Source organism: Anguilla rostrata, chromosome 15, assembly GCF_018555375.3.
Source record: "Anguilla rostrata isolate EN2019 chromosome 15, ASM1855537v3, whole genome shotgun sequence".
NCBI classification, from domain to species: domain Eukaryota; kingdom Metazoa; phylum Chordata; class Actinopteri; order Anguilliformes; family Anguillidae; genus Anguilla; species Anguilla rostrata.
Window position 1 is genome coordinate 647222 of NC_057947.1, and position 27100 is coordinate 674321.

A 27100-nucleotide genomic window follows, 5' to 3' on the forward strand; every position below is an offset into this window, starting at 1 on the left:
ATGCCTGACCTTAGATTACTCTGGCACTGTATACATTTTTAAGCAACTTTACTGGAAGTCCTCATGGCCATAACCCCGACAAGCACAAATACATGTGCAAACACAGAAACACACACACACAGATACACAACACACAACACACAAATGCACACACGCACACACGCAGATACACACTACACACACATGCATACACACACGCACACACACATACACACCCACGCACAGACGCAAACACACACACGCATACACACACACGCACCCACACACACACACACACGCACACACCCACACACACACACACACACACACACATAGTCCTAGTGCTGTTTGGGGTAAAGTCCTGTTCTCCTAGAGGTCAGTGCCAGTTCTTTACTGGCAACTTGTTGCAGAGGTGTCACTAGGGGGGTGCGGTGGGTGCGGAATGCACCGGGTGACACCATCAGAGGGGGGTGACACTGAAATGACTGGCAATAAATTTTATGTGCAGTGTTTTGTGTCATGATAGGTTGAAAAGGCTAATTTCTCCGATACAGTTTACTGCCGGTTGATGAAATTAGCGGTATTAATGTGACGAGAAGCGCTTTGTCATTTGAATGTATAACTTGTGTGTATTCCTTGTGCCAACACCCGCCAGCCCCCCCCCCCCCCCACTTTGATACAAATTTCACTATCAAAACTCATTTTGCACATATAATCACATGAAATCCATTCACTGCAATCATGTGATGACGCTGATAAAGCCTTGCGGGTGGGGATCAATAATTATGGATGCTTAGAACTCCGTGGAGATAAGACCACCGATATAATTCTGTTTTTCTCTGAAACTGAGACTTTGAATAAACTGAATAGAGAAGTTACATGACAACTGCATGAGATTGTGTGTGTTCTCTCTGAAACTGATAAGGCGACAGTGCTGGAGCGTAGGCTATGTAAAAGCATACTCCTTGGGAGGGGAAGGAGAAATTAGCTGAATTCCTTATGACCAAAGAAATTACATAAATTTATAAAAATATTGCACTTTGTAACCGCGTTTTCCATTTTGTGTTTTGTCATGCACATTTTACTGCTTTTCTCAGTGTTCCCGTAATATGACGTCATACATTTCCCTTAGCCTACATAACTAAACTGCTATAATTTAGAAATACAAATGTGGAAATTGATTCAGTTGTTTCCTTTAATTCAAGAAAATAGTTTTACAATACATGGTTTTGTGATCTTTGTGATATTAGGTCATTGCTGGTGCAGAAATCGATGATGTAATGCTGAATACGTCTCATGCCACAGGACAGCATGGTGGCATTAGGTAAAAAAAAATCTCAAATTAAAACAGTACAGACACAGTTTGTTGGCCAATGACACACTCAAAATACAAAGTCAATACAAAGTTTTCTCACAAGAACAAATTGTCAAAATATGTGTATTTTATTTGTCTTATGACTGTCCATGGGCCGATTTCATGATTTATTGTGTCATTTGGGCACTGTTATTTGTTGTGGACCAATGAGGTACAGTTTGCGTCACTTCCTGATTACTGCGGAGGACTAAGCTACAGTAGGGGCTACAATTTATGGTTACTGGGGTGGGAGGTGGTACCTCTTGGCCTTGACATTGCGGCTCCAACTCATCGTACACGGTCCACCTGTGCGAAGTCAGAAAATGCAGGCATCCCATTTTGTAGTGATTTCATTATGGCGTGTGCTACTTACAGCTGCACTGATCGACCATAAAATAATCCTCCTCTTACGTTTTTTTGGTAGCCAAGTCATTTTTACTATTTCCTTTAGCCTACTTAATCAAATAATTAGTTGGCAGAAAGCGTAATCAGCTAACGCTTATTTGCTAGCCAATGTTTGATAGTCCAGTATGCTAAAACAGTTTGCAACTTCGGCTAACACTAACCGGCAAATATTCAATCTGTCAAACGTGTTTGACGGCTTGTCAGTCTGGGCCATGCTTCACGGATGTGACAAAGCTACTATAATCCCGATTTTGGGATAAACTGCAGAATTTTCAGTTTCACAAAGTGAATTAAGAGTCTTAAGGTTTATGATTTAATTTGCTGGATAACATACAACACACGGTGAAATCATACACACAGAATTTAACCAAATTAACCATCATTGTAAGACTGGCATTTAGAAAGGAACATGTTTTTAGCATTTAAGAGACCGACAAGAGCATTTAGCTTTTCTCCATTGGTTTTGATAATCTACAAGAAAAAACAAATAATTAGAAATTCAATACACATTATTTTGGGCTCATGCACCAGGTGAAAATCTTTTCACAAAGTGCAGTGTCAGATTTACACACCTGCAGATCATTATTAAAATACTTTGTACATTTGTTAATCACCAGCTGACAGCCGTAATTTTGATTAGTATAGAAGTGACTTGCGTAACCACGGCAGCATAGTGTCACCAGCAGGAGGACACCACAAAGGCGGTGGAGTACCAGTTATTGGCTCATAAGCGTGGGTGAAAACTGTGAAGAAACTGCTGGTTACAGCCGGGGGGTATTCCATCAAGCCGGACAAAGGAAAAGCCTGGCTTATTTCAATAAGTCTGGCTCATTTAAGTGAGTTCCGTTCCATCACCGTGGCTTATATGATGGACAACAGGATGATGGAGCTCGTCTGGTCTTCAACCTCCCCAGACACTCCCACGTCACTCCCCTGCTCACTACCCTCCACTGGCTGCCTGTTATGGCTCGCATCAAATTTAAAACATTGGTCCTAGCATACCAGGCAGTCAAGGGATCAGCCCCAGCATACCTCCACAAGATCTTCAAACCCTACATGCCAGCCAGACTCATCCGTTCCGCTACCTCAGGACGCCTGGCACCTCTCCCTCTTCGCACCTGCACTTCCCAAACACGTCTCCTGTCTTTTCTGGCCCCACGATGGTGGAATGACCTCCCCGTGGAGGTCAGAACAGCTGAGACACTGACCCACTTCAAGCGACAACTGAAGACTCACCTCTTCAGGCTGCACCTCTCCCCATCCCTCCCGACCTCCCTGTAATCTCTAAATTGACTGTAAGCTTAGGGTTGTAATTAGGTAGCTGTTTCGTAGGTAACTTAGTTAATGCACTCGTCTTAACTACTGCTTGTATTTTTGCATAGACTGCGTTGTTGCTGTTCTCGTTTGTGTCAGTGTTAATCAGTTTAACCTACAGGGTCCAAGTTGAACTATGCGGTTGTTCCCTGCACTTGGAACGGTACTTCTCTCTAGGGTTTTCGACACACTTGTTCCTGGTTATGGTTATACACTTTGTTTTACGTCGCTCTGGATAAGACCAAATGCCTGTAATGTAATGTAATACAATGTAATGTAATGTAATGGGATATCTGGACAAACCATTTTCAAACACTGTTAATAAAAGTGTAATTAGGAGCAAATCCTGACAAAAACCATATAAATAAAAAATTTCAAGAACTTGACTTGGCTTTTAAAGATAATCAAAATCCATTGGACTTCTCGATTACTGAACAAGAGCTTAAAGATAAAATCAAAAAATAGAAACCTAAAAAAGCATCTGGACCTGACAGTATTTTAAATGAGATATTAAAATGTAAAAGAAAAAAATTTCAACTGGCCATCCTAAAATTATTCAATTTGGTTCTGAGTGTAGGTTACTACCCGGATACATTTTATACCACCAATATTCAAAAGTGGAGATAAATTTGACCCAAACAATTACCGAGGCATCTGTGTGAACAGTAATCTGGGGAAGGTTCTTTCCAGTATCATTAATTCTAGACTTTTAATCTTCCTTACTAAACACAATGTCTTGAGAAGAAGTCAGATTGGATTTTTACCAACTCACCACACAACTGATCACATTTACACCCTAGACACCCTAACTAAGAAATATGTAACCCAAAACAAAAAACAAATCTTTGCGTGCTTTACTGATTTTAGAAAAGCATTTGATTCTATTTGGCATCAAGGGGTATTCTACAAAATTATTGAAAGTGGTGTAGGGGGTAAAACCTATGATCTAATAAAATCAATGTATACAGGGAACAAATGCGGCATAAAAATTGGCAACAAAAGAACAAATTTCTTCTCTCAGGAGCGTAGAGTGAGACAGGGCTGCAGCCTTAGCCCAACTCTTTTCAATATTTATATTAATGAATTGGCAAACATACTAAAAAAAGCTGCAGTGCCTGGTCTCACTCTACACAACTCAGAGATCAAGTGCCTGTTCTATGCAGCTGACCTGGTTCTCCTTTCCCCCAGTGAACAGGGGTTACAGAAAGGCCTAGATCTGCTAGAACAATACTGCCAGACCTGGGCCCTGGCAGTAAACCTTAACAAAACTATAATTATGACATTCCAAAAAAGATCCAGATCTCAGGGAACAAAACACAAATTCATGTTAGGAACACATTACATTGAACATTCCTCAAATTACAATTATTTAGGGCTACAAATCAGTTCTACAGGAAACGTCAACACTGCAGTGAATGAACCAAGGGAGAAAGCACTCAGGGCATTCTACGCCATAAAACGACAAATTTCTGTAGAGATTCCAATTAGAATTTGGCTTAAAATCTTCGGAGCTGTAATTGAACCAATTGCTCTTATGGCAGTGAAGTGTGGGGTCCACTCATCAGTCAAGAATTTGGCAAATGGGACAAACATCCAACTGAAACCCTGCATGCAGAAATCTGTAAACATATCCTGAAATTACATAGAAACACAACAAACAATGCATACAGGGCAGAATTAGGCCAATACCCATTACTTATCAAAATACAAAAAAGGTCAATCAATTTTGGAAGCACCTAAAACAAAGCGACCGCCACTCACATCAATACAAAGCCCTGCAATACCAAGAGTTGAGCAAAGCAAACAATCCCCTCACTCAGCTGGTCCTGAGCCTTAGTTCCCCACATACACTAACACACACTAAAGCTGGCAGTATACTAAGTAAGAAGAAAGAACTTCAGGATTGAGAACCACCGGTGAAAATGCCCACGAACACTGTTGTCGGTATACTCAATGAGAACACCGCACCGTTTAAAGTCACTCCACTTCACTGGGGCGTGAATAATTACGAGGCAGCTATTAACCGGGGCTGGAATCTCAACCAGACCTCCGTCTCATGGCTACGCCATGGATGTATAAAGAGAAGGGCTACGTGAGATCACAACACAAAACAAAAAGTTTAAAGTGGCTTTAGTTAATCTAGCTATGCAAAAGAAGAAGAAAAGGTGAAGAAGATGGCACATTTGCCCTCTAAATCAGAGGAGGACGGAGAATGGAGAGTTTTGTCTGTACATTCGGCAAATGCGAGTTTAGACCCGGGGCTCCACTTTCTCTTATTTCCAAATGTGCGCTAGGCGTTTTGATGACTTGCTGAAACGAGTAGCACCATTCATCAAACATGCGGGAGCTCACAGAATTCCCATCTCTACAGAAGAGAGATTGGCGTTGACTCTCCGTACATTAGCATGTGAATTCAGCCCTCTAAACTCTCAACCGTGACGTAACCCCTGGAGGCCGTCGCACACTGCACCGTACGAACACACAACACTGTCTTTTTGTTCGTCAGTTGTTCTGATTGCTTCGTTTTGCTCAAAAAGTTATACTTCATACAAAGTATACTGCCTACTTTAGCTGTGATATAAAAACCATATACCACGGCCTCTCGTGAGCTATTGCTTAATTATAAAACGGGTAGCTCAAATGAAGCAATCTAATTGGTTCATAGCCGTGGTATTTTAACCATAGGCCTACCACAGTTATGACGTCTAATTCCTTTGCACAATTCAGTATCACTCCGCAAAAAACGTTTTAAAACTATTTCAATTGGAGAGTGTCTTACTTTCATATTACCATACTTGGTGACCGTTTTATAAAAGCAATAACTCACTTCAGGCCGTGATATATGGTTATTATATCACAGCTAAGGGACTGTCGGCCCTCCGCTTCACGTCTGCCCGAACAACGCCCCTTAGCTATGATACAATAACCATATACCATGGCCTGTCGTGAGCTATGGCTTAAATATCTATAAGCTAACGCTGGTCACTCACCAAGACACCTGCCCAGTTCTCCACTTCACTTCACAGTCCAATAGAGCCTGGCCGATGCCTTGACTTTCTAGGCATAAACGAAGGAGACAACCATAGTTGTATTTTCCCAACCAATCAGAGTGTTTTGGCCAGTCGTGGTCTGAAACGTGCACCGGAAAACATTACCGGAGGCAAACTTTTCCACAGACCCGCATCAGTTCGCCACTATTTGGGGAAAATGATTGTACTGATTGTAACGGACAAACAATCAAGCAAAGGAGCAAAGGAACCAAAATGTTTAAAAATGATTCGGCATGACGATTATGACTGACTGGAAAGGCAGCATGATTTAGGGATCACATTCATTTTACTTTCAACTGATGTTAAAAAGTCAATTTATACCTTGGTTGATATTATAAGATAAGTGAATCTTCACCATCTTAAATGGAAATCCTGTATACTGAGTCATTGATTCATGGCCATTCATCTGGAACAATTTACTCTTGTTGAAATTCAGATTATGTAGAGAATTAACTAATTCAGAAACAGCCAGGCTAGTGTGAAAAGAGGCATCTGAGACACAGAAGAAGACGGTCTATGTAAAGGAGAGCTATGTTTCATGTCCTTCTGGGTAGAATCCTGCACTTGCTGATTACAGTACAGAGAGCAGACAGGCTTTCAATTACCAGTGCAAATAGTACCGGTGGCAAGGGGCACCCCTTTGTGTGTTCAGAGCACATATTACCTCTTTGAACAGTATCAGCGGAGGATAACTACAGAGTTTTGGTCCACAAAATGAAAATTAGGCTCCAATTTTCAAAGCATATAAAACAAAGACTATGAAATCTGCTTGTATGAAAAACATGAATCCTGGACAGTTTAATTCATGAAATTTTTATTCTGATAAAATGTTTGGGAAAAAAGCAACAGGTTTTATTACTGGACAGAGAAACAATCTCAGACCATTCCCTGGGGCTGAGAATCCCTGGCATGTCAGCTGCCAGGCAACGCTGCATCTGAAAGAGCATAAAAGGCATCAGTCACATGACAATCCTCCCACGTGGACAATAACATCTTATTTCAACCTCAGCTGTTTGAAGAAGGAAAGTTAGATTGTTTTAAGGTTAACTTAATCTTAATTGATTGGCCAAAAATACTGCTGCCCCCAACTGAACACCCCCTGTCCATCCCCTCTAGGCCTCAGTGGAGGCCCAGGAAAGAGACCAGACTCTGGTGTGGGGCTGGAGGGGGGAACACAGACAATATTAAATTTAGTGTTTTAAGAAACTGCTTTTTTCTGTTTGCTCATGAGAAATATCACTACCACATATACAGTATCAAACTAGCCAGAAAGTTAATACACCCATATTACCCTGGGTTTGCCCAAATAGTGGCTATTTTAGCAATGAAAAAACAGAATTCTAGAGTAATGGTGAATTGCGGTCAATCAATCTAGTGATTATACTGAACAGTAAGTAACTTTTAAATTGTTCACCCAAAATTGCCTGCAACGAGCCCTTCAAACTTCTAAACCATTTTCTACATTTTTTTTTTATTTAGTCATGGAGGACAATAGATTATTTTTAGAAAACTGCACTTGTGGTATGGCAGGTGGAGGGAGTGGTTTCACATGTTAGCTAATGAATTCATCTCAAACTCCTCCTGTAGATCTCCTCAGCCTGCTGACTCTGAATCAAACCTTCTGTCATATCCTAAGCTATCCAAAACCCTCTTCTGGTTATATGACATCATAGTGGACTAGACAGAATCAGGATTGGAGCGTAAGCATGCAAAAGTATCTTTCGTATCTGCAGGAAGACGTTTCTCCAGCTCCAGCAGCCTTTTCCCAACACACATACCCCTCAGTGCTAGAGGCTGAAGCGAGCATGCTGGCTCTATCGCAGCTGCTCAGGAGCATGTAGGTGCAGCATTACACACATTTCTTATGAGTTGGGTTTTAAAATCCCAATGCAATGTGTGGGAGCTTCCAACCCACACATCTGCTCAATTTCTCTGCAAAGCAGAACCTCCCCAGGTTTTTATCCTAAGAAAATAGCATAGTACCTGCCTCTCAGGAAGAGTGCAGGAGAATGATCTCATCCACCGGCTCTACTTGTGCCCCTTTTCCACAAAGGCATTTCGAGGGCCGGTTTGGAGCCGGTGCCTAATTACGAACCAGTTCTTCCGTTTTCAACAGCAAAAGAACCGGCTCTCGGCCAGGAAAACTGGTTCAAAAGTGGCACCAACTCTTAGCTGGTCCTTGCGCTTGTAACCGAAAGGTCGCAGGTTCGATTCCCAGGTAAGGACACTGCCGTTGTACCCTTGAGCAAGGTACTTAACCTGCATTGCTTCAGTATATATCCAGCTGTATAAATGGATACAATGTAAAATGCTATGTAAAAAGTTGTGTAAGTCGCTCTGGATAAGAGCGTCTGCTAAATGCCTGTAATGTAATGTAATGTAATGTCTAGAACCAAGAACCGTTTACATCAGGGGCTGAGGGCGGGATTATCGTGATAAATGAGACCAACTAAAACTTTGTGACCACCAGGTAGAGTAAGACCACCTTCCTTCGACAGACAGGAAAACGTAAACTGATTTGCAACTATTCACTCACCGGCCACTTCATTAGGTCTACCTACCTTCAACTGCAAACTGCACCCGTTAACGCAAATATCTAATCAGCCAATCACGTGGCAGCAACTCAATGCATTTAGGCATGTAGACATGGTCAAGACATTACATTACATTTATTTGGCAGACGCTTTTATCCAAAGCGACGTACAAAAAGTGCATTTCATGGTCATAGACAACTGCTAAACACAGGTTCAGTAAGGTACAATACTTATTTTGTACAGCTATTTCTAGCCAAGAACACAGTTTAGTTCACACAGTGAACACTATTCAGACATAACCTCTGCAAAGCCAACTAGGCAGAAGAATAAGCTACAGTATTAGGACAAATACAAATGACCAAAAAGTGCTGGGATGAGGCAACATGTAACAAGTGTCATGAAAGGGGGGGGGGAGATTTAGAGTGAAATATACAGAGTGGTGGTGGTTAGTCTAGGTATAGTCTGAAGAGATGAGTCTTCAGGCCATGGTGGAAGATGGGTAGTGAGAGGGAGGTTCGGAGGGGGACGGGGAGTTCGTTCCACCACTGGGGAGCTAGGGTGGAGAAGCTCTGTGATCCCTTTGGGCGGGTTGGAGGGGTTACAAGGCGCCCTGCTGCCGCAGAGCGGAGTGATCGAGCAGGCACATAGAATCGAGTCATGTCCTGCAAGTAGATGGGGGCTGTCCTGTTGGCAGCAGTGTAGGCAAGGGTCAGTGCTTTAAACCGGATCCTGGCAGCAACCGGTAGCCAGTGGAGTGATTGCAGCAGAGGAGTGACGTGGGAGAATTTGGGAAGGTTGTAGATGAGTCGGGCAGTGGCATTCTGAATCATCTGTAGTGGCTGTATGGCACAAGCTGGCAGGCTTGCAAGGAGAGAGTTGCAGTAATCAAGGCGAGAGGTCACCGTAGCCTGGACGAGCAGCTGGGTGGAGTGCATCGTCAGGTATGGTCGAATCCTTCTGATGTTGTACAGAAGGAATCTTCAGGACCGTGATGTTGCCTTGATGTGCTCCTTGAGGTCCAGTTGGTCATCCAGGACCACCCCCAAGCTCTTGGCAGAGTGAGAGGCAGTCACTGTGGTGCCATCAACCGTGATTGAGAGCTCACGAAGTAAGGAGGTCTTGCACAGGAAGAAGAGCAGCTCAGTTTTGTTGAGGTTGAGCTTCAGATGGTGGCTGGCCATCCAGGTGGAGATGTCAGCCAGGCAGGAAGATATCTTATCATTGACCTGTGTGGCCAAGGGGGGGAAAGTTGTGTGTCATCTGCATAACAATGGTAGGAGAAGCCATGTGAATTAATAACTGAACCAAGAGATCTGGTGTATAAGGAGAACAGCAGAGGACCCAGTACAGATCCCTGAGGCACTCCCGTAAACAAGGGGATGAGAAGCAGAGGCAGACCCCCTCCAGGTGACCTGGTAGGACCTATCTGCAAGATAGGAAGCGACGATCTGCTGAAGTTCAAACCAAGCATCAGAATGGGGAATAAAGGTGATTTAAGTGACTTTGAACGTGGCATGATTGTTGGTGCCAGGTGGGCTGGTTTGACTATTTCAGAAACTGCTGATCTACTGGGATTTTCAGGCATAACCATCTCTAGGGTTTACAGAGAATGGTCCGAAAAAGAGAAAATATCCAATGAGCGGCAGTTCTCTGGGCGAAGATTGATGCCTAGTTGATGGCAGAGGAGAATGGCCAGACTGGTTTGAGCTGATAGAAAGGCAACAGTAAAACAAATAACCACTTGTTACAACCGAGGTATGTAGAAGAGCATCTCTGAACGCACACCACGTCAAACCTTGAAGCAGATGGGCTACAGCAGCAGAAGACCACACCGGGTGCCACTCCTGTCACCTAATGAAGCGGCCGGTGAGTGTATATGAAATAGGCAAAATATCGGTAACAACCTGTACCTAGTTATGTAGGAAAAAATGTCCTTGTTATCCTCCAGTGATTATTTTTTCAGTACTTTCACGATTTTTTTCTGTGCCAGCAAATAAGTCAGAGGTGGTCCAGCGCTATAGCTTTTGGTTGCTAAGGGGACATGTATCGACCTCCCTATATAAATGAATGGAACTTTACATAAATTTGCTAGCATACAGTTTAAGTGTCCTGTCTTGCGATGTGGTCACTATCAGTATGTCTAGGAATCTGATATTCACTGCTTTGACCCAAGTTGCAGGATGCAAAATAGCCGTTAGGAAAGCAGTTTGAAATTATGAAGCAACGTCTGTGCCATTGGATTTAATGGGATACGATGAGATAATTCCGAGTTTTTCGCAATTCAGAATTTTCGGAATTCAACACAACTCAAACAAAATGCGGCATTTTCCCCGACGCTGCAATTCCTAAAACGGCAAATTATTTTTACAAATTATGCAGCGTTGGGGAAAATGCGGCATTTTGATGTTGTGTTCAATTCCGAAAATTCCGAATCGCGAAAAACTAGAGCGACTAAATAAGGCGATAATAATATAACAATGTATATATATGAAGTTGTGGTTTTTTTTAATTTTATTTTTTTACATTTAGACAGTTTATTATGTGTATTTTTACAGGACATACATTTTAATAGGTAGCAATGTTGCTGGGAAAGCGGAGACGTATACAGTGACGTAATGACGTGGCTCTCTAACTCGTGGAAAAGCAAACCAGTTTGTAGAAGGTTCGCAAGTTGAACCAACTGCGAGCCAGCACTAGCTCCAGCCCAGAACCAGAACTAGGTTCGCGTTGGTGGAAAAGAGGCATTGGAGGTGATTAACCACTTCGCCACTGCTCGCCATCCAGGCAAAATGCTGCAAGGAGCAGCAGCACAAAGGGCAGAGGAAAGGGTTAAATCTGTGGGAGATTATAGACGTTTTCAACGGTAACAACATAAACAAACGTTACTGCGCATGTGCGTTGTTCTGGCCCTAACTGAACTTCCGGCAGACTTCAGCAGACAATCAATAACAACAGAGTCTCTTTAGACTATTTCTGATAACAAGCAAAATAAATAACAAGTAAATTATGTTAGCTAGCTAGTTAAAACTATGTCAAGCCAGTATTATTTGGGGTTACCAGTCGAAGAAAAGAACCGTTACTTGGCCAAACTCAAATGCGATAACGTTACACTACCAGAAAAACAAGCGACAGAAACAGATAACTGTTGACAGTATTGCACCTTGCGGAGCATCATACATTCCTTGCATAATCCATAACTATTCTGGTTACATGCACATTCTTGTGTAAAACGTGCACTCTTTATATTACATTGCTTAAAAACGATGATTACATGAGACGCAAAATGGGGCTAGTGCTGGGCAGCATGTGTAGCCAATGCAATTACTATAGGTATTTATTTGTATAGCATGCATTGATGGAAAAACATTGTGGCTCTAATAGTTTGGGTCATCTTGCTAGGTTATCACAACAAAAAATGATCAGGCAATGTAATGTCAAGTCATTGGAAACAGGTATCACAATGTTCGTTCAAAACGTAGCTATAGCGTATCAACTACTAGCATTGATCTAACGTTTCTGTGTATAATTTATACAATGTTAGCTACGTTTATCTAGCTAGCTAGCTAGCTACAATCAATTTAGTTAGCTAATTGTTCATAACTATTGAAGGCTTGTTACTGGTCAGCTAGCTATTAGCTATCGCTTATCATGAGTTTGTTACCTGAAACAAAGTCAGTGCTACAGTGAGAGCACCTATTCGACCACCTTCGTTCGACAGACAGGAAAACGTAAACTGATTTGCAACTATATATGAAATAGGTGAAATATCGGTAACAACCTGTACCTAGTTAAGTAGGAAAAAATGTCCTTGTTATCCTCCCATGGTTATTTTTTCAACACTTCAAATCACGATTTCTATTCTGTGCCGGCAAATAAGTCAGAGGTGGTCCAGCGCTAGCTTTTGGTTGCTAAGGGGACGCGTATCCTCAACCCTAAATGAATGGAACTTAACATAAATTTGCTAGCATACTGTATAAGTGTCCTGTCTTGCGTATTTGAGGTTAATATGAGAAAGGGTGGTCGCTATCAGCACGTCTAGGAATCCGTACATATTCACTGTTGTAACTCAAGTCGCAGGACGCAAAATAGCCGTTGGGAAAGCAGTTTGAAAGTGTGAAGCAACGTCTGCGCCATTGTTGGCTTTAATGGGTCACGATGAGATAATTACGAGCGTGTTGCTTGTCTTAAAGTTGATATAGTAAATAAGGCTGTATTATAGTATTACTAAATGTGTATGTATGAAGTTGGTTTATTTATTTATACAGTTTATTATGTGTATTTTTACAGGACTTACATTTTAATAGATAACGATGTCCAGTTATTTCTCAAAAATACAAAGTAACAATGGGCAAGCACCAGCTATAATAATTCCAGGGATTCAAGCAATTCGTTTCACAATTCCCTAGTTGGGTTACAAAGTTAAATGTATTTTTACAAATTTTCGAAATGGCATTTGTTCCAGGTTGCACCCCACAGCACAACAACCTGAGCCCAACGTCAGTCTGCTCATCAGTTTAACTTTCACTCCGTTTGTAATTGGTGCCATATTAGCCAGTAAACACAAACCCAATAATAAACGAACACAGACCGGAAGTTAACTTAGGGCCAAGCGCATAACCTTGGCAATGCGCGTGCGTCCGATGAAAGCGTCTATATGGTTATTATATCACAGCTAATTGGCGTTGTCGACAACCCCTTAGCTGTGATATAATAACCATATATCACTGCTTGAAGAGAGCTATTATAAAACGGTCACCAAGTATGGCAGTATGAACGTAGGCTAATAGACACACTCCAATTTAAATAGTTTTTAAATACTGAATTGTGCAAAGTACAATTATTTTACCGTTGTAAAGCGAAACTCTGGTTGGTAGTTCTATTTGGACCGTTGTTATTCAAAAACTCTGGTTGGTCGTTCTATTTCCACCATTGTTAAGCAAAAACCTCTGGTTGTTAATTCTATGAAAACAACGATTCCATCGAGAAAAATAGTTCCTTCTCATTTTATACCATACAATTAGCACCAATGTTGGTCATTTTTTTACACTACATTATTTAAGAAAACTGCATGAAACCATAACTCAATCAAATTAATCTCCCTAGCCGTCTTCCTTTTTAAAATGCTGCGGTCTCGCAGACATAACGCTTCTCCAAGACCCAAACCGGGTTTGAATGCCAGTTAGCTTTATGATAGGTTCACCGTCACTTGTCCCTAGCCAATATTAAAATTCTGGGTTTTAGCTCAGAATGGTCTCACGACATACTTGTTATCCCGGCTAGCTATCTATTGAATTGTATTCAAAACAGTGGTTAATATAAACGCAATCGTTTACAAAGATACGGATGAAAATGCGTCCCGTAGCACCTATTGTACTGTCAAAATAAGGGACGACTACATATTTTGCGGTATGGTTGGCATTCCTAAATGAAGCCAGTAGCCTAACTAGAACCGTGATTCAGCGTTGGCATCACTTGCGAAATTGGACATTGAAAAAGGGAGGGTAACACAAGGTGTCCCTTTATAATGAATTAATCACGGCCTGAAGTGAGCTATTGCTTTTATAAACGGCCACCAAGTATGGCAATATGAAAGTAATAGACACACTCCAATTTAAACTGGACTCCAGTTTTTTTTGTTTAATTTTCCTTCCTCAGACGCGGAGTGATACTGAATTGTGCAAAGGAATTAAACATCATAGCCGTGGTATATGGTTAATATACCACGGCTATGAACCAATCAGATTGCTTTATTTGAGCTACCCGTTTTATAATTTATTGTAACTCTTAATGCTCATGGCAGATAGGATACGACGATACCATGATTTGTCTTGCTCATTTTGGGCAAGCAATGACAACAAACGTTGACCGTAGCCTGAGTTCATTTCTTTGTATCATACATTCGATGAAATTGTAATACACGAGGAACACGTCTGGGCTAAGTTGTCCAATGTTGATGTAAGTTAGCCTACACAAATTAGCATAATTTAGCTAACGTATTTGGAAGTAGCGTTAAATAACGAGTAACGAAGCTGTGAACTTGTGTTTGCTCAACAAGCAAACCCGCATTTATCAAACGTTTAATGATAAGATGATTAAGTAAAGTTACCTGTTGACTGATGTGTGTGGCATTATACGGCACGACGCCTGAGACAAACAGCCAGAAGCAGGCTCACGCTGCCATTATTAGACTGTCCTCTCGCCCGTTTTGTTGGTTGCTGGTAATATATTTTCCTAAAAAAAAATTTCTCTCTACATTTTACGATTTTATTCTCGCAATATTATGATATTTCTCGTAAAATTACGACTTTATTCTCGTAATATTACGTCTTTTGTTCTTGAAATATTATGACCAGGGTTGCCAACTTTTGTCAGCTGGCTGGAGTGAGCAGACCGACATTGCAATCGCAGACTGGGGGGGGGTTCCTCAATGTGGCCCTAATACTCCGTCGTACTTTTGGAAAAGAGATTCAAATTGCTTTTGGTACCAGGTATTTTGTTTTAAACTGCAAATACCCCCGTCGATGTGGCTGGTCGTCATAGCGACGCCGCCGAAACTGCCGTGACGTCATCTGCAACGCGACACACAGGAACAATGGAGGATATTGAAGGGATGGTGTTCTTGATTCTCGGTATGTGGCTGTTTGTCACAACGAGGAGACACATTTTGTTTCAGAAGAGGCTGAAGGCAGTAAGACAAAAGACTGCTGAAAAAAACAGGAGAGTTTGGGAAATCTTACATCAGAGTTCAGACGACGAGACGACTCTGGTTTCTCAAAGGCGACGCAAGATGGTAAGCTAACCTGGTAGCTAACGTTAGCATATGTGTTTAGGGTCACAGTCACTATATACTAACTAACAGTCCAGTATTACAAAGTATTTAATGAACTTTTAGCTACCACTGTTACGTATTAAAATGCGTATGCTGTGTATGTGTATTTCAGATCTTTCACTATTTGCAAAGTCGCCGCCGCCGACCGTCTGTTTGGGCGTTCAACCGAGCTACCGAGTGGTGGGATGTGATTGTTCCCGGCTTCACTAACACTCAGTGGCTGCAGAACTTCAGAATGTCCGAGGAAACATTTATCTACCTGTGCAACAAACTGCGTCCAGTGATGGAGAGACAGGACACAAACTTCCGCGGGTGTGTACCTCTAAAGAAGAGAGTGGCCATCGCACTGTGGAAGCTTGCGACCGGCTCCGAGTACAGAAGCGTCGGCCATCTTTTCGGAGTAAGCATAACAACTGTGTGCCGGTGTGTGCAAGAGTTCAGTGCTGCTGCAGAGACGTTGTTGGTACCGGAACAAATTCGTTTCCCAGACCAGGAGAAGTTTGAAGAAATGGCTGCCTACATTGAGAACATGTGGGGGCTCCCACAGTGTATTGGTGCTATTGATGGATCACACATACCCATCTTGGCACCACAGGAGTACCACTGTGACTATTTAAACCGTAATGGGTGGCACTCCATCATCCTTCAAGGTGTTGTAGATGGAAAGGGACTTTTCTGGAATGTGTTTGCAGGACTGCCTGGGAGCTTGGATGATGCTCAGGTTCTGAGACTGTCCACATTGTGGGATTTGGCCAGCCGTGGCAACCACTTTCCAGCTTACACCAGGAACATTGGTGGGGTGAATATTGGTTACTACATCCTAGGAGACTCTGCCTATCCCTTGCAGAACTGGCTCTTAACACCATTCCCTGACACTGGACAGCTGACAGCAGAACAGCAGATCTACAATAAGAAAATCTGCAGAGCACGAGTAGTGGTTGAAAATGCTTTTGGTAGACTGAAGGGAAGGTGGCGTTGCCTCATGAAAAGGAATGACTGTGATGTCAAACTGGTGAAATCTATGGTGCTGACTTGCTGTGCTCTGCATAACCTTTGCGAGAGTCAGGGAGAGGCCTATGACAATGAGTGGGATGCACCTGCAGCAGCAGCAGCAGCAGCAGAGCCTGTGGTGGCACTGTTAGAGGGTGTAGAGGAGGAGGGCAGGGATGTACGAGAGGGTCTGATGCACTACTTGAATAGCTAAATATTAATTTTGTCTTTCCTGTCATGTGTATTTAACATGTTGTAAATTGTATTGAACATAAATCTTTTGTACTATCTTTCCACATATAAATGTACCCCCATGTTTTTGTCAAACTGTTTTTTTTTTAAAGGTTATCAGGATTTACTATTTGTTAAATTAAATGCTAAAGCCCTTGAAATAGGAAACCATCATGAAAATGCATGTGTAACAAGTAACAAAACAGTTTATTTAACAAACAATGCAAATAAAAAAGCAAACTATATACATAAATAGAACAATGTAAATTTTCAAATGCAAACAAATCAGAGCAACACGGCAAACTATGTACATGAGTTAAATGTTATATGTATATATGTTATATGCAAATACAAATGAGTGCAAAGTACAAACTATATACATAAGGCATGAGGGCTCTAGTCCAGGGGTGGAGGAACCGGGTCTAGTCCAGGGGCGGAGCCGCCGGGTCTAGTCCAGGGGCGGAGGAACCCGGTCTAGTCCAGGGGGAGAACCGGGTCTAGTCCGGCGAACGGGTTAGTCAGGGGGGAACCCGGTCTCCAGTCCAGGGGCGGAGGAGCCGGGTCAGTCCGCCGGTCTGTCGGCGGAGAACCGCACGAAGCTCTAGTCCAGGGGCGGAGGAAGGGTCAGCCGGCTACTCAATCGCCTGCACAAGCTGCTCAGCGAGAGAAGGCTGATTAAGGCCGGCTTCGCATTCTCCTCCTCCTCAAGGCGCTTCAGCCCCGTGTACCGCATCATCGAGGGCCATCTGGAGATGCCGCTCACGCTGTGCCCGGGTCAGCTCCTGCTGCTCCACATCTGCTGCCTGCATCTCCTTCAGGACAGTCACATGCTCCTGTTTCCCGTTGCCTGGACAATAACGAAGAAAAAACAGTGGTGGTTAACCAAAGCACGTTTATCAATTATTTTTTAGTAAATACCTAAATTTGGAGCTTGAGACAATTCACTTTTCAATCAAAGCATTGTTATGCAAGTATATTATGTTCCAATTTAGTGCAGAAAATAGATTCAGACTACAGGCTAGAAGAGTTAAAGCTTTTTCTCCTGTTATATTAACTGCATTGGAGTTTGGTCTGAGAACAACTAATGTACCACTGAGAAATGATGATGTATGATGTTATATCAATATCAATACAGACAACTCTAAGTATAAGTACATAATCGTATTATATAATATTCTGGTGCACACTGTTAAATATGACGGTATCATTTTACTCTTACTTTGCTGACTTGCTGCTACTGATCACACCACTGTCACTTTGTATTTTGAGACGGTATTTTTGCATTATTATTTTAAGTACAACACTAGTTGTGGTTACTGTATGTGTACCGCTATTGCCTGTAATTTGGGTTAGAGTCTAATTGATCTTATCATAAAAGTAAAATGGTACACTTCCAGGTGTTTTGCCATGCCTACCTGTGAACACACGCTGCGGTGTCATGTTGGTGCTGGAGGTTGCCGGTGTCGGTGCTGCTGCTGGTCCCAACGGGGCGCCATGCTTGGACGGAGGAACCGGGTCACGCCGGCCACTCAACGCCTGCACAAGCTGGCTCAGCGTAGCGAGGAAGGCCTGATTAAAGGCTGCGGCTTCAGCATTCTCCTCTCTCCTCAAGGCCGCTTCCAGCTCCCTTGCTTGTACCGCATCATCGAGGGCCATCTGGAGATGCCGCTCACGCTGTGCCCGGGTCAGCTCCTGCTGCTCCACATCTGCTGCCTGCATCTCCTTCAGGACAGTCATATGCTCCTGTTCCCGTTGCCGTTTCCTCTTGCCTGGACAATAATGAAGAAAAAACAAAGGTGGTTAACCAAAGCACGTTTATCAATTTTTTTTTTAGTAAATACCTAAATTTGGAGCTTGAAACAATTAACTTTTCAATCAAAGCATTGTTATGCAAGTATATTATGTTCAATTACCACAGGTTCTTAATTTTAGTGCAGAAAATAGATTCACAGACTACAGGCCAGAAGAGTTGAAGCTTTTTCTCCTGTTATATTAACTACATTGGAGTTTGGTCTGAGAACAACCAATGTACCATAGAGAAATGATGATGTATGATGTTATATCAATATCAATACAGACAACTCTAAGTATAAGTACACAATCATATTATATAAGATTCTGGTGTACACTGTTATATCTGACGGTATCATTTTACTTTTACTTTGCTGACTTGCATTATTAGTTCAAGTACAACACTAGTTGTGGGTACTGTATGTATACCGCTATTGCCTGCAATTTGTGCTCTTTAATTGATCTTATCGTACTGGTAAAATGGTACACTTCCAGGTGTTTTGCCATGCCTACCTGTGAATACACGCTGCGGTGTCATGTTGGCGCTGGAGGCTGCCCGTGTCGGTGCTGCTGCTGGTACCAACGGGGCGTCATCGAGAGTCATTGAACCCTCCTCGCTTATCGAAACGTCATCTTGAACAAAACGATTATACAAATGACTTGTTAATTACACGAACTACTGCAACACAACACGAAATAGCAACAACAACAATAGAAAAATGAACGTAAACAACAGCACATAGCACAACGATAGCACTAGCTAATGTTATCTGCTTTTGTGTTGGCATACAGCAGTCGTCGGCGACATGTTGATTTTACACGTTTAAGAGTAAAATATGCTTGGTTGTTAGAAGTGACCTTTCCAATAGCCAGCCAACTAAAGAAAACAAAGCTTTCATTTCAAGCAGAGCACAGAGTTAACGTTAAAAAAACTTACCATCCTCCGTCAGGGGCTCCAACAAAGCCGTGGCCGGGTCGAGGCCGCCCTCCCTCCCATTACTCACCGGTCTATGGCCATATATAGCGTCCATCTGGTCGAACCACTTCCAACTCTTTCTGTACGAACCACTCCGGCCGTTGTGGTCCTTGATAGATCTGTAGTCACTTTTAAGTTTTTTTAACTTTTCCCTACACTGTTGGAATGTCCTTTGGTAGCCGTCTGCGGCCAACAGTTCAGAGACTTCTTGGTAGACCTTCTCGTTACGCGTTGCTCCATCCAGCTCTCGCTGGATCCTTTCGTCGGCAACCAAACCGAGGAATGTCTGCACCTCCTCAACTGACCACGGCGTGGTTTTGCGGGTTGCCATTTAATCGAGTAGTCCAGTGACTAAATATAATAAATAAATAATAGTAGCTTGGCTATTTAAAAATTGCGGGTTTGTGCAGGATGCCCCGTGTCGCGCGCTAATGACGTAGTGATGATTCTAGTGACGATTCTCTCTGACCAATCAGTGGTCTGCAGTGTTTTCACGTCACCTTTTGGTACCGCCTCAGCTACTATCCACAACTTTTGCCCGATGGGGGGAGATAAAATTCTCTTTTCACATGGTACATCTAGATCTGCAGGAGTTGCAGTTCTGTTTAGTAACTGTTCGGGGAAAGTAGTGACAACTAAATCTAGTAATGATGGTCATTGGATTCTCTGTGTGTTATATGGACAACTCCTCATCAGTTCTGGGAAATATTTATGGTTATTGCAACACAACGCAAAATAGAAACCGTCTTGTAGATGTCAAAGAAACAGTTCTACAACTCAAAGAAAGATATGCTACAGAAAATGTATTAATAGGTGGTGATTGGGACATGGTTCTGGATGAGTGGATTGACAGATCTCCCAACAAATGTACAGGCCCTCATCCTAACGCTGTACTGGTTAACTTCTGCAACACTTTATGCCTTCTTGATCCTTGGAGAGAAAAAAATCCTAATTATAGACAGTTTTCTTGGTTCAAACCAGATGCCTCAATCAAATCTAGAATAGATTACTGGTTAGTGGCAGATACAATGCTTAGTCAAATATCAAACTGTGAAATATCCCCTGCACCACTTACTGATCACTGCTGTATTGATTTATCAATAACACCTCTAATACAGTCTGCCAGGAAAAAAGGATATTGGAAATTCAATGCCAATCTTCTAAAATATAATGAATATTGTAATGGAATTAAATACCTTATTCAAGAAGTCTTACAGGACGACTCCATATTATCATATACTCAGAAATGGGAGCTTTTAAAATACAAAATCTGCCAATATTAAATCTACTTCAGCAAATATATCAAGAATATAAACGGCTTGGAAGAAGAAAATATCATAAGAAATACATTTGATTACCATAAACCCAATTTTAACAGAGAATGACAAAAACAAAGTTTCTTCCTTACAATCCAAACTTGGTAGAATTTATGAAAGAAAATCTCAAGGGGCATATATCAGGTCAAGATCTAAGTGGATTGAAGAAGGAGAGAAAAATTCTGCGTATTTTTATAGACTAAAAAAAAAAAACGACAGGAGAGGAATTCTACCAAAACTCTTACAATTAATGGTATGGATTGCACAGACCCAACATTAATTGCAAAAGAAATAAGTACATTCCATCAAAATCTGTACAGCTCATCCTTTTCTATAGCAGATTCTACCTTTTTCTTGGCCAAAATTAAAGACTTTATTCCTCAAATTGACAGTGACTTCAGGGAAGAATGTGATGAGGATTTTACTATGGATGAACGAGACAAAGCAGTCATGCACTTAAAATGAGATAAATCTCCTGGCCCCGATGGTCTGACAGCTAACTTCTACAGACACTTTTGAGGTTTGCTTAGAAATTTTATTTCCCAAGTCTTTAGAGAAGCTACAACCAATTTCTGACTACCAGTTAGCATGAAACAAGGCATAATTACACTCATACCAAAGCCAGGTAAAGATAATAAGATTTTAGATAACTTTTGCCCAATTTCACTTTTAAACAATGATTATAAATTACTAACCTACATTTATACTAACAGATTAAAAAGGGGACTGAATCAAATAATTAGCAAAATACAAACAGGATTTGTAAACAGCAGGTCCATACATAACAATATAAGAGTAGTGTAAGACCTGTTGAAATCAAAATGGCTAAAATCTTTCTTGCTGAACAATAAGTGTATTTGGTATTGTCTCCCCAGAGGTTTGTTCAAAAAAATGGGTGGTATAGAGTTTGTTCTTAAATGTGATTTTCAGGTTGAAAAATTGCCAATCAAACTGTCCTTATTTCACAAACCGGTACTGTTATGCTGGAAGCTCATGTACATGCATAATTTCACCCCACATCAAACCCCATTTGGAACAACCGATATGTGTGGTGTAATGGCGAATCTCTCTACTTACAACATTGGATAGAAAAAAATATTTGGTCAATAACCCATCTAATTAACGACCAGGGACACTGGCTGTCTTATGAAAACCTCTGTTCGAAATACGACATAGTTTTGCACACGTGCTCAGTTTGATAGAGTGATCAAAGCAATCCCTGTTTCAGTTAGACTATTAGTCCAAAACATAGATAAACAGTTGTGTGTGATATATTTACCTGCGCTTTAATTTAATGGGCATGGTTTTCTGGGTGAGAAAAATTCAAACAAATTGGTACGTAATCACCTGAACAATATACTGTACCCAATACAATCAAATAGAAACTCCATCATCCAACTGTTTTCAGATTCAGACATTCAGAAATGGAGAACTAACTACATTACTTATCCTGTAAGCCCCAAGACAAAAGAAGTCCACTTCAAATATTTATCCATCCAATGAACTGCTAAGACTGAGATTTAATGTTACTCAAAATAACTGCAGCTTTTGTGATACTGAAACTGAAATTACTGATCATCTGTTTTTCCACTGTATGTACTCTGTGACATTCTGGGAGGATTTACAGGACTGGCTGTCAATCAAAATCCAACTACTTGCTCCTCTCACAAGAGAAAATATTGTGTTTGGTATTGACATGAAGGACATTAAGAGTGACCTGATATTGAACAACCTGATACTCCTGGTGAAATGTTTCATCCACTTATCCAAATGGAGGAAAATTAAACCTCTTTTTTGTCTTTAAAAGGGACAATCATCTCAGTGCTTTAAAACTAATGAAAGGAAAACATGCAAAGTCTCTCCTCAGATCTTATGAAGAACTGAAAATACATGATGACCCCTAGAACAACTATGGAAGAGTACAGACTTGTTATTAAAAGCATTTTTTCTCTATTTTATTAATTTATTTTTTATTTATTTTCTATTCTCTATTATTTATGTTATTATAATATTATTTTATATAATTTATCTTTCTTACCTAGTGTGTCTTGTATGTTAAGAGATGTTTATTATCGTTATGATCTATATGCCTTGATGTTTGTAAATGAATCATCTTTAATAAAAGAAAAAGGAAAAAAAAAAACTTTTGCCCAATGGAAAACCAAAAAAGTTGAGTAGAGTCGAATCGAGTTGAGTTGGTACCATGCAGTGGACAAGCGAGTTAAGAAAGACTTCCTCTGCCTGCGAATCTCACATTGATTGGTGGCTACTGCCATCTGCTGACGTCTTAAAGACAGAAAAAGTCATCAGTATGTGGCAATTCTCTCACATTTTGTGAGGAAATGAAGCTCTGTCTCCACCTCTTCAGTGTCGCAAAGTGAGCACAACCTGTCCTCTCTGGGCAGCCAGGTCTGCCGGTGTCTACCTGTCTCGATAGCCAGGTTGTGTTCACTGAGTCTATATCTTGTCAATATTTTCCTTGTTTTTGAATCTTTCACTGTGGTCAGGTAATCTGCCACAGTGTACTCTCTTTTTAGGGCCCGATAGCATTCTAATTTGCTTTGTGTTTTTGTTTGTGTGTCCCAATAGGTGATGTAATTTTCTTTATGTTTTGCTATAATTTGGTTGACTCTAATTGTTTGTATGTTGCTGTCTTGAGGCTGCTTTGTGTTAGTAGGGGTTAATTAACTAAGCTTCAAGACTAGCTGGCTGAGGGGACTCTTCTTTGGGCTCATCTCTTGGTATTTCAGGGCCTTGTAATGATAAGAGTGGGGGTCGCGGTTTTTGAGGTGAATCCAAAATTTAACTGCCCTTTTTGGATGTTAATTAATAGTGGGTATTGGCCTAATTCTGCCCTGCATGCATTGTTTGGTGCTTTCCTCTGGACATGGAGGATGTTTTTACAGAGTTCTGCATGCAGGGTTTCTATGGGGTGTTTGTCCCATTTTGCAAAATCTTGCTCTGTGAGCGGACCCCACACTTCGCTGCCATATAATGCAATTGGTTGAATCACTGATTGGAATATTTTAAGCCAAATTTTGACAGGCAGTATAATTTGAGTATTTTTCTTTATGGCATAGAATGCCCTGCGTGCTTTCTCCTTCAGTTCATTTACCGCCAAGTTAAAGCTTCCTGTTGAGCTTATTTTTAAACCTAAATAACTGTAATTGTTACTGTGTTCAATTGTTTTATTTCCTAATTTGAATCTGTATTTGTTTCCCTGAAATCTGGATCTTCTTTGAAAGATCATAATTTTGGTTTTAGTCATATTCACTGTCAGGGCCCAGGCTTGACAGTGTTTCTCTACTAGAGCCAGGCTCTGCTGCAGTCCATGTTCTGTGGGCGATAGCAGAACCAGGTCATCTGCATAGAGAAGGAATTTGATTTCTTTATCATCAAGGGTGAGTCCAGGTGCTGCAGATTGTTCCAGCGCTTTGGCCAGTTCATTGATATAAATGTTGAACAGAGTGGGACTCAAGCTGCAGCCCTGCCTCACTCCCCCCCTGGGAGAAGAATTCTGTTCTTTTGTTTCCAATTTTGACTCCGCATTTGTTTTGGTGTACATTGATTTGATTATATCATATACTTTACCCCCTACACCACTTTGGATAAGTGTGTAGAACAAACCATTGTGCCAAATTGAATCAAATGCCTTCTTGAAATCTATGAAACAGGCAAAAATTTTGTTTTTATTTTGGTTGACATGTTTTTCTACTAATGTGTGTAGGGTGTAATATGATCAGTTGTACGGTGTTTAGGTAGAAATCCAATTTGACTTTTACTCAAGACATTGTGCTCAATAAGGAAGTCTATGAGTCTTGTGTTTATTATACTACACAGAACCTTCCCCAGATTACTGTTCACACAAATGCCTCGGTAGTTGTTGGGGTCTAATTTGTCTCCACTTTTAAATATAGGGGTAATTAATCCTTGATTCCAGATTTCAGGGAAATAACCCACACTCAGAACCAAATTAAGTAGCTTTAAAATTGCATTTTGTAATTTTTGGTTGCTGTATTTTAGCATTTAATTTAAAATTCCATCTGGTCCGCTGGCTTTTCCAGATTGGAGCACGTGAAGTTTGTCAGTCAATTCCTGCTCAGTGATTGGGGTGTCTAATGGATTCTGATTGTCTTTTATGCTTAACTCAAGTCTGTTTAGTTTTTCACAGATCTTTTTCTGTTCCAGGTGATTTTGATGTGGTATGTTTTTATAGAGGTTTTCAAAATGATCTTTCCATATTTTACCATTTTGGATGGCCAATTCCTCTTGTTTTGTTTGATTTAGTTTTTTCCAGTTTTCCCAAAATTTGTTGGAATTGATTGACTCCTCAATTATTGTAAGTTGTGCTGTTTGTGCTGTTCTTTTTTGGTTCTGAGGGGTGTTTATAGTGTTTTAATGTCTCAAAGTAAGCAAGGCGTAAATCTGGGTTTTGTTGATCTCTGTGTTTCTGATTAGATAATTGTCTAAGTTTTTTCCTTATTTCTTTGCAGTCTTTGTCAAACCATGTTTCTGCTTTGATCTTTTTAGGGCATTATGCTTTTTTTTAAATTTGATATTAAAGCTGCCTTTTTAAATATGTTGTTTACATTTTTGACTGCCATTTTTAATCCTTCTTTACTTTGAGGGTATGTAGTGACCAGAAAGGTATCTAATAGTGTCTGGATTTCTTGATTATTGATTGCTTTCTGGTATTCCTCCTTGCTGTTTGTCTCCCATCTGTATGATTGGTTGATGTTGTACAGCTTACTGGGAGGGTTGTGGGTGCTGGTGTTAGGTTCTGTCCTTTTGAGATAGACTGTGATTTGGCTGTGGTCGGACAGAGGGGTTAGTGGCTTGACGGTAAATGCTCTGGAGAGAATGGATCTAGGTCTGTGACCATATAGTCTACTGTACTGTTACCAAGAGGTGAGCTGCAGGTGTATCTTCCCAAAGAGTCGCCTCGTATCCTACCATTGACAATATATAGACTCAGGTCGTGACAGAACTGCAGTAGCTGTCTTCCATTTTTATTTATGTGGTGGTCGGAGTTATTTCTGGGTAGGTTTGTTACATTTTTTAGGAGATTTTGTCCAAATATGTGCTTGTTCCCGTCTTCATTGATGTAGTCAGGCTGTGTGCCTGTTCGGGCATTTAGGTCTCCACAGATCAGCACATTTCCCTGGGCCTGGAAATGGCTGATTTCACTGTGGAGGTTGGGGAACATGTCCTCCTTGTAATAAGGGGATTCAGAGGGTGGGACATAGATTGCGCATAAATATAGATCATTTTTGGATGCAATTAATTTTTTGCTTATTTTAAACCAAATATGTGATTCCATTTTTTTTATTGCTGTGATGTCATTTTTGAACTCTGATTTGAACCAAATTAGTATACCACCAGAATCTCTTCCACGCTTAGTTAGGGGCATTTTAATTGACGGGACAATTGTTTCTTGGTATTCTGGGGGACAGTGAGTAACGGTATCGGCTCTACACCAAGATTCCTGAAGGATTATCATGTCAATGTTTTTTATCCTCTCTTGGAATTCCAGGGTTGAACTTTTTAAGCCAAAAACAGAGGAGTTCAGGCCCTGGATATTCCACATGCTAATGGAAAATGATTTCTGCATTTATTTTACTTATGGAACTTATTTGTTTTAAAACAGGCAAACATTGTTGGAATATATGAATTATTTATATAATTATTGATACGGTACTAATATTTATACTAAATTAATCTACTTAAAAAAAAAAAAAAAAAAAAAAACATATATATATATATATATGTTTTTTTTTTCCCTCTTTTCTCTTTTTTTTTTTTTTTTACACGTGATTTTAACAATTACAAAGAAAATTGGTACATTACATAAATTAAATTTTTTTTTTTTTTTTTTTTTTTTTAGCTCATCAGCCTAGTGCAGATGAGACTTAGGAGATTTTTTATCTCACCCAGGTCCTCTGTGTTCCCTGGGGCCCTGAGTGCCGCTGCGTAGCTGGGGTACCGCTGCTGTGCTGGGCCGGGGGGAGGCTGTGTTAGCCCAGGTCTGGGCTGACCTGGTTTCTGCTGCCAGGGTATTGGGTGCAGTGGGTAGGCTCCTGGCGATCCTGGTTGGCTGGGCTGATGTTGCTGATGCTGTGGGTGCGGTGGGTAGGCTCCTGGCGATCCTGGTTGGCTGGGCTGATGTTGCTGATGCTGTGTGTGCGGTGGGTAGGCTCCAGATGTTTCTGGTTGGCTGGGCTGGTGTTGCTGATGTTGTGGGTGGGATGGGTAGGCTCCAGACGTCCCTGGTTGGCTGGGCTGGTGTTGCTGATGTTGTGGGTGGGATGGGTAGGCTCTAGACGTCCCTGGT

General features: G+C 41.2%; 1 protein-coding gene and 2 long non-coding RNA genes across 3 annotated transcripts; 1 reads left to right on the plus strand and 2 right to left on the minus strand.

Annotated features, from left to right (window-relative positions):
• Positions 1-6899: 6899 nt before the first annotated feature.
• LOC135240740 (uncharacterized) lies at positions 6900-15107 on the minus strand. The gene is made up of 2 exons (XR_010325770.1): positions 14743-15107; positions 6900-7037 (listed from the first exon to the last, which is right to left on the minus strand). It is a non-coding gene; the product is annotated as an uncharacterized LOC135240740 (long non-coding RNA).
• Positions 15108-15118: 11 nt separating this feature from the next.
• On the plus strand, positions 15119-17307 carry LOC135240739 (uncharacterized). Its single transcript, XR_010325769.1, has 3 exons — positions 15119-15426; positions 15578-17158; positions 17286-17307. It is a non-coding gene; the product is annotated as an uncharacterized LOC135240739 (long non-coding RNA).
• Positions 17308-17390: 83 nt separating this feature from the next.
• Positions 17391-20322, minus strand: LOC135241248 (uncharacterized). The gene is made up of 4 exons (XM_064311468.1): positions 19415-20322; positions 18991-19110; positions 18102-18455; positions 17391-17533 (listed from the first exon to the last, which is right to left on the minus strand). The coding sequence occupies exons 1-4, from the start codon at positions 19782-19784 to the stop codon at positions 17391-17393; spliced, it is 987 nt and encodes a 328-aa protein (XP_064167538.1). The 5' UTR covers positions 19785-20322.
• Between the last annotated feature and the right edge of the window lie 6778 nt (positions 20323-27100).